The sequence below is a fragment of the Psammomys obesus genome, unplaced genomic scaffold, assembly GCF_907164565.1.
Source record: "Psammomys obesus unplaced genomic scaffold, mPsaObe1.curated_primary_1811, whole genome shotgun sequence".
Lineage (NCBI taxonomy): Eukaryota > Metazoa > Chordata > Mammalia > Rodentia > Muridae > Psammomys > Psammomys obesus.
In genome coordinates this window covers 1,338,649-1,346,746 of record NW_026596356.1, presented here as the reverse complement: position 1 = coordinate 1,346,746, position 8,098 = coordinate 1,338,649, and the positions used below count along the sequence as shown (strand labels likewise).

Genomic DNA, 8,098 nt, shown 5'->3' with positions numbered 1-8,098 from the left:
TTTCTAGTATCAGGGCCAGAAAGTAAATCTAGACAAATAAGTCCCTGTAAATTAGTCCCTCTAAACAAATTAGTACCTCCAAACCTCCCAGTTTTCAAACCAAAGATTAGTAATTTAAAGGGACAAAATTGTTGCCTGATATTCATTAATACTTTTTCTTTATAGTAAGCACATAAGGCCTTAAAAATTGAATAGTTATCTACCCTACTTTTTTGGAACAAAGTCTCCTTGTATCCCAGGCTGGCCTTGAATTTATTATGTAGTAAGCATAATCTTGAACTCCTGATCCTCCTCTTGCCAACTCCGAAGTGCTAAGAATTAGATTTACTGCTGTCATCCCAGGTTAATGCACTCTAGAAAATGGAACCCAGGGTCATATGGGTGCTAGGCAAGAACACTATCAACTGAGCTTTAATCCAGGCCCCTGAACAGCTTCCTTACAGTGACCTTCTAGTGTGAATTTGCACATTATTGAAATATAAAGTAAATTCTCGGACTGTAACTTAGTTGGTAGAGTCTTCTATGCACAAAGCTGTTGTTCAGTTCCCAACACTGTATAAAACCATGTGTGCTGGGGCATTCCTGTAATTTCAACAGCCCAGAGGTGGAAGCAAGGTCATCAGAAGTTCAAGAGTGGCTACATAGGGAGTTCAAGGCCAGCTTGGCACAAGTGATACCCTGTCCCAAAACAAACAAACAAACAAACAAACAAATAAAATAATCATTTAAACATCACTTTAAAAATCCTTATAAAATTCTGATCCTACTAAAGGTTTTAGTATCTTCTTACAACTCAAATTTCATGTTTTTCCATATTATAAACACGAATGGGATGAGAACACCCTCAGTGAGCTTGCAACAAAGAAAAAATGACTATGTTGGTACATTATGAAATGATAACATGGACAGAAAAGGTTGCATTAGCAGACTAGAAAGAAGACTCCATCTTTTTGACTCTCAACACATTATCTGCTCTGCTCTGAAAAGGCCTGCTACACTTGTTATAGCAAGTGTAAGAGATCCCTCAGTATAAGGATGAGAACAGCCTCTGACTGAGCCAAAAAAAAAAAAAAAAAAAAAAAAAGTACGGGGACCACAGTTCTATATCCAGATAGAAATGAGTATGTGAGGAGGCTGGAGAGGTGGCTCAGTGGACTAGCACACTGTTTTCCCACAGGGCCCGGGTTCATCCCAGCACCTGAAAGCTGGCTCACAGCATATATGATTCTAGTCCCAGGACATCTGAAGCCCTCTTCTGGTCCTCAGGACACTGAATGCTCATGGTACACTAACATACATTCAGGCAAACACTCACAAACATGGAATAAAAAGCAAAAATAAATTACAAATATGATTCACATGAGAAACTTAGTTTTAATGGACAGTTTTACTTTTTATATGAACAAATATGTTACTATGTAACTTTCACGCTTCTTTTCCTGTTGGATTACAAAAATCTTCTCAAACTTGATTATATAAAACTGTATTTCTCAACTTTCTGTGTTTTTACATTTAATAAAACACAGTTTTTCAAGATGAAAAAGAGTTCTATGAATGAATAAATGATGATTAGCACAACAGTGTGAGTGTCTCAACGCCACTAAACTTGGTCTTGAAAGAAGTAAAAACTAAAAAGGTACATACAATAAGGGGCAAGGAAGGAGAAAGAAAATTAGGGAGGAGTTGGGGTACTGGGGTGAATGCAACCAAAACATGTATAAAACTCAAGAAATAAATTTTATTTTATTTTTTGAAAAAAAAAAAAGATTATGATAGTAATTTTGTCACTTAAAAGAGAAAAAAATCTGTAGGGGTTATTAGGATGGCTTAGCAAGTAAAGGTACTTGATGTCACATCTGATACTGAAGTTTAATCCCCAGGCCCCATGTGGAGGAAGGAGAGAATTCCCATAAGCATCTTCTGATTTCCATAGGCATTCCATGGCATATACATGTGTTCACAGTGAATAACCGTAACTTAAAAAAAGTTATTTAAACGTACAAAAACTCCCAACTAAGGTAAAACAATCTACCTGGAACTTATTTTGATAAATTGTATGTTTATATGTGCTTTACATATAATTTTTCAAAGTAGTTGGCCATTTAATTAGCATAAACTCTCCACCTTTCTTTATCAATTTTATACGTCTATGTTCTTGGTTATATTTCTGTAGTTTTCAAGTTATACAGTACTCACACTTGGTAAGCTGAAGAATCCCAGTTGCCTCTTTCATCTTATCCAGTCACCATCCCAAACATGTCTCAGGCCCTGATATCTACAGTGCTACCTAAGGTGTGTGGAAGGAACTGTTAAATTTTGGTGACATCTAGTGGAGTATCTTTGTAGCGCAGCCTTTATTCAATGTCAGGAAAACACTCAGCTTCTTCAGTCAGTAGGGCCATTTTAAACAGAAAATCTAGCCCTTACTGCTCTTAGGCTAGTTCTCCAACCTAATCTTTCTCCGGTCCACAGTTTGGGTGTCTGCAGTACAACTGTCAAGTGCAGCTGAGATTGCCATACCTGCCTTTCGCCACTGAGTGCAGGGAATACCGGAACATGCTACCGTGCCAGCCTCCCTTTCTTTTTTAAATTGCCCTCATATTTGTTGATCTATATTTTGACATTCCTTGTTTCTGCTCTCCTGATGATCAGCATCAAGGTATGTCCTTAAATTATTTTTAGTGATTTATATGCATCCCTTTAGCTTCATCTCTAAGCTCTCAGCAAAATTCTCATGTCTAGAGCTAGAGAAAACTTCCTATGTGCTACATTTAATACATTTAAAATGCATTCTCATTTAATTCTCATAACAACCTGTCATTCTTACAGATTATTCCAGTTATTCCTTAGGCCTGCATTTACTAGGTCCGGGGATGTTAACTCAGGCGGTTGAGTGCCTGCCCAGCATTCACAAAGCCCTGCCTCCAATCCTCAGCACTGCATAACGGGATGGTGGTGCATGCCTGTAATCCCACCACTTAGAAGAATCAAGTGGCTCTGGACAAGGCCATTCTTAAAGACAAAGTATACTTTGGGGCCTGCCTAGACTATATGAAACTTTAGCTCAAAAGCCTAGTCAATCCATACTTTGTTTAAAACATAGCTCTATTTCCTGGCTAAGACTGACTTTCTCCAGAATGACTCCCCAGCAGACTGGCTTCCTAGAAGACATATGACTTTTGTAAAGTTTAGTGGGAACTTGTCAGGCCCATTTTTTAAAAAGCAGTTCACAACTCTCTCTGCTTTAACCACAGTTGCTCAATGGCTACATTAGCGTGTTCCCACTACTGAATGCTGATGTTGGGGACAGGGTGTCAAATCCTTTGAGAAACCTGCCCAAGCTGCACAAATGAACTCCAGAATGAGAATAGCACTTATAAGTTAACAGTGTCTCCATTAAGCAAGTGGCCTCCAGGCAATAAGGGAAGTTGTACTGCTGCTTCCTGTCAGCCTCCCCCCTTCAAACAATCAATTAACAGTAAAAACCCCATCCTAACAGGTCTTCAGTTTGATGGGGTCGCTACTGCACTGCAGTTCCTCCAGAGTTAAATTCTGCCCTGAATAATGACATTCCCTGTTATCTATACATATTTATTATTGGGTCTTTAAAAATGCATCCTTAGAAAGGCTGTCCTGTGACAAAAATTATCTTTAGAACCAACATCACTGCATACGCAACAGGCAGATTCTAAAAGGGTTTTTAACCTCTGTACGGAGTGTATGTGTGCAGTGCCAGCCTAATTCTCCTGGGTGAGTTCTACACTCTGCCCCAAGGAGAAGAGCATTAATGAGAGGAGTCACTCCTTGACAGGAGCATTTTAAGAAAATGAAATCACAAGCTTTTAACGTAGAAACTAAAAGGGAGTATGGAGACCACACACATTAATGTTACAGCAGCCCCGATAGCTATAAATAGCTTCAACAATAAGATCACTATTCATTAAGTTATGTTAATGGCTGAAAAGCTTTTCATTGCTTCCAAACGAAGTCTGGACCTAGCTTGGTAAGGCAATGCCTGTAGTCTAAGCACCTGGGAGCTAGAGCAGGAGAAACAAGGGAGTCAAGGTTTTCCTTGACTCCTAGTGAATTTGAGGCTACTCCAGAGATCTAAGACATTGTCTCAAAAAACAAAAACAAGCACTAAAGGGGAAAACCCACAACTTCCTAAGACTTGGAATAAAGATATACAGATTATACCCAATGAAATAAGCTAGCTTAAGCCAGTCCAGGATGGTAAGGTTCTAGAAACTCAGTCAAATTCATCACCTATACTGATGAGAACAAAGGAAAAACGCTGTAAAAAAAATGAGTGTTTTACTTTGTTTATATGCCATGTACTGTGCAAACACCTAATTTTCATATTAAAATTTCTGTGAAATATTGTAAGCTTATATGAGGTGTCAATTTGCAAACGATAAAAATGTTTAATTGGAAATGCTCCCCCCCCCATTTTCAATTAAATATGTTCTGGTCATGATTTTCCCTCCCATAACTTCTTCCACAATCTTTCCACCTTATATACTGTAATTCTTTTAAAAAATTCAGTTTTGAGACAAGGTCTCACTAGTAGAACTAGGGTACCCTAAACTCATAATCCTCCTGCCTCTACTTCATGGGACACCATGCCCAGTACAATCTATCATTCAAATAAAGGAAAAAAGAAAGAAAGAAAAGATAAAAAAAAAAAAAAGCACAGAGCATGAGACCCAGCTAAAATTTACTCCTCATCCCATCATCTTTTTCTCACACTAAATATCCCTATTTTGTGTTATCACCCCAATAATGCTTTTTTGTTTTAGTATATTTTTTGCAATTTTCCCCTTTTGCCACCATCTTTATACTTACCAACGTTGATCATGTGGATCTTGTCAATTCACCTAAGCTTCTGGGTGGAAGGTCATCCATTCTCTGTTGAACCAATCCTGATAAGCTGCTTACAACTTTTAAACACTCAAGAGGGCTCTAAACGACCAGTTTGTGCATACTCCTTGTGTACTTTTGCATTTTCTAGGGCATTTTCTTGAAAGGACATTTCTGGATCATGAGGTACACACACTTCAGCTTTTCTAGGCACTGCCAATGTACTTCCAAAATGGCTGCATCAACTCCTACACCTGTTAGGAAAGTATGAGTCCTTTTGCTCATTGTTTCCTTGTCATCTTAAAAAAAAAGATTTGTAAAGCATTCTTTTGGAAGTTATTTCAATATAAAAACATGCTTCCAATTTGTTTGACATTTCACTTTGTTACTAGTACCTTTTATCACAAAATATCTTAATGGTGTGAAAATTATATCAGCATTTCCTTGTAGGTTTGTGCTTTTTGTCTTTAAAAAGAACTGTCTACCCAACTATGGTGAATGCATTTAATTTTACTTCAGTTTTCCTCTTCAGAATTGTTTTCAAACCACCTACAACGTATTTCAGTGTATGGTGTGAGTTAAATAATCTGACATATCATTTGCAAATCAGCAGTCATTTTTAAGATTTCCATTCTTTCACCACTGACGTTTAAAGCTACTTCTATCATGTAACAGTGCTTTTATCTGGAAGGGGCGTGTTCCTAGGCTCATGATTTGGTCTGGTGACCTATTCTTGTATGCTGAAAACACACACAGGTTACACTGCTTTGTAAGCAATCTTGGCGTCCATAGTGACATGTCCTAACCCTTTCTCAACACTGTTCTGGCTCTTCTCATTCTTTACTCCGTCATGTAAATTTTAAGACTAGCTCTATCATCTTCCATTATCTAAAAAACACTTCATGATTTGTTGCTGAGATAAAGCTACTGTTTTGCTTTGGGTTTGGCTTACCAAATACAAATACTGCATCACTGATCAACAATAAATGGTGTTGTAATGAAGGGAAGGGGAGCTATGAGAAAGACATGTGACTTCACTTGAGGTTGTATTGCTTTTTCAAATTAATCTGGTGAGATTGAGAAGGTACGGTAAATCTTCTCAAGCATTAGCAAACATAAATTTCCATTTGTTTAGTTCTTCTTTTGTTCTTTAATAAACAGCTTTCCCCCATAAAGATCTTAAGCACTTTTGCTAGAATAATTCCTGGATTTAAAAATTCTATTTGCTGTATTTCATCTTCCGGGCCATTATATGGCATATCCTTTAATTCACCTACATTGTCCAAAAAAAAAGAAAAGAAAAGAAAACCATGTTGTAGGATTGTGTGTGCTGCATTCAGAACTCAAGTTTTTTTGTTTGTTTGTTTGTTGTTCAGGTGTCCATCTTTTTCCTCCAGAAACATTTACACTGAAAATAAGTTCTATACCTTTTTCTCGAGTAAGCAGGGGATTTCCACAGGTATTAGTCTGGGATGGAAAGAGGAGACATGTCTCTCCTGAAGTATCTTGCCAGAAGCCTCTCTGATCTTTCTCTGCCCAAACCCCCCTTTTCAGTGGGGAACACTCAACAAACCCTTTGCTTTTTTTTTTTTTTTTTCCTCGGACAGGTGAACCCTGCCCCTTCACAGTAGTTTGAGATTCTCAGTTGTTGAAATACAATCTTTCAGGGATTCTGTGACCTTTGCTCCTGAGAAGCTTCACCCCAGGGCAAGAAGCCCAATTTTTCTCCACCTGAACCAGTATCTATCTTGGAGTTAGGAATGGAAGTCATTATGGTTCCCAAATCCACCATGGGCACACTTCTTAATAACTTGTTTAATTAATGGTAAAAATAAATACTATAGATAAATAATTTTGGGTTGTTTTTCAGCTTTGTGGCTAGTTGGCCAAATTTTAAATTTAGGATTCCATCGATGTTCCAATCATGTAAATGCTATTTTGGGGAATGAGGAGACAGGAGATTCTGCAGATCTCCAAAGAAAAGGCAAAATCGGCAAAGCAGTCAAAGAAGTTAAAATAAAGGCCAGCATCCATTTGCTTTGACTCACTGAGCGAATGGCGCCTTCTTTACACAGCATCTGGTCTAAGTGGGTTTGGTTGCTGTTTAGTTGGCTGTTAGCACTGCAAACACGGGTTCAGTTTGAAAGACACTTTGAAATTGAGTAGCAAACATCAACTCCCCCCAACTCTTTCTCCCCAAACCCCAGTTTGGTCTGAAGGGGCAGCATGATCCTTTTTTTCCACTTTAGGTGGGCAAGCTTTCTGTGAAATGACCTTAGAACCGTTTGCCTCATTTATCAGGCAAACTTAGAAGGGAAGAAGCTTTTTAGGAGAACCACTTTGAACGACAAGGAAGACTACTAACGCAGGTTCAAGTCATACTTTTAACACGAGCTTGTTGAAACGTTTAACAATTCCAAAATGAAATTAAACGAGTTTAAAACTTTTTTTTTCCTCTTAAAAGCATAAAAATGCAGAGAAAGTTTTAACAGGGGGAAAAAATCTTAAAACGGCAAAAAATAAGAAAAACAACTCTTCTTAGGTCCAGTCCTTCGGGTGAGTTACCAGGAAAGTGACTTCTCTTCAAGGCTAGAAGGAGGGCTCAGTACCTGCTCCGGCCTCCCCCTCGCTCCAGGCGGCTTCCCACTCGGCCTCCTCCCCTCGGGGGCGCCCGGCGGCCCGAGCGGCTGTAGGAGTCGCGCGGGGTCGGGCAGCTCCGCTCCACCGACGGCGGCAGCCCGCGCTCCGGCCTGCCCACGCGCTCGCGGCCGCTCGAGTAGCGCTCGCTGCGGTAGCTGTCGCGGCCGCCGTAGCCGTCGGGCGAGCAGCCGCGGTACTCCTCGTAGCGGCCCCCGCCGTAGGAGGGCGGCGGGCCTCGCGCGGGGCCGGCGCCGCGCAGGTCCCCGTAGCCGTCGAAGGGGTCTCGGTAGGAGCCTCCGCTGGGGTGCTCGGCGTAGTCGCGCTCGCGGCCCCCGTAGCCGTCGCGCTCGCAGTAGCCCCTGGACGGGCACTCGTCGCGCGCGCTCGAGTGGCCGTAGTCGCGGTAGGCGTAGTCGCGCGGCGAGGGCGCGAAGTCGCGCGGGTCCCGGGCGCTCGGGTAGTCGCGGCTGGAGTAGCTCTCGCGGGGCGAGTAGCCCTCGTCGCGCGGGCCCAGGTAGGGATCGCGGCGCGGCGGCGGCTCCCGGCGCGGGGGGCCCCCGTAGCCGTCGCGGCCCCGCGAGCCCGTGGCCCGCCCGCG

At 41.3% G+C, this 8,098-nt stretch overlaps 1 protein-coding gene across 1 annotated transcript in view; it reads right to left on the bottom strand.

Moving 5' to 3' along the window:
* Nucleotides 1–7,462: 7,462 nt before the first annotated feature.
* Nucleotides 7,463–8,098, bottom strand: part of Rbmxl2 (RBMX like 2) — a 1,292-nt gene continuing 656 nt past the window's right edge. The window contains exon 2 of the mRNA XM_055597418.1: nucleotides 7,463–8,092. Coding sequence (XP_055453393.1) covers nucleotides 7,463–8,092 — 630 coding nt within the window. The remainder of the gene's footprint in view (nucleotides 8,093–8,098) is intronic.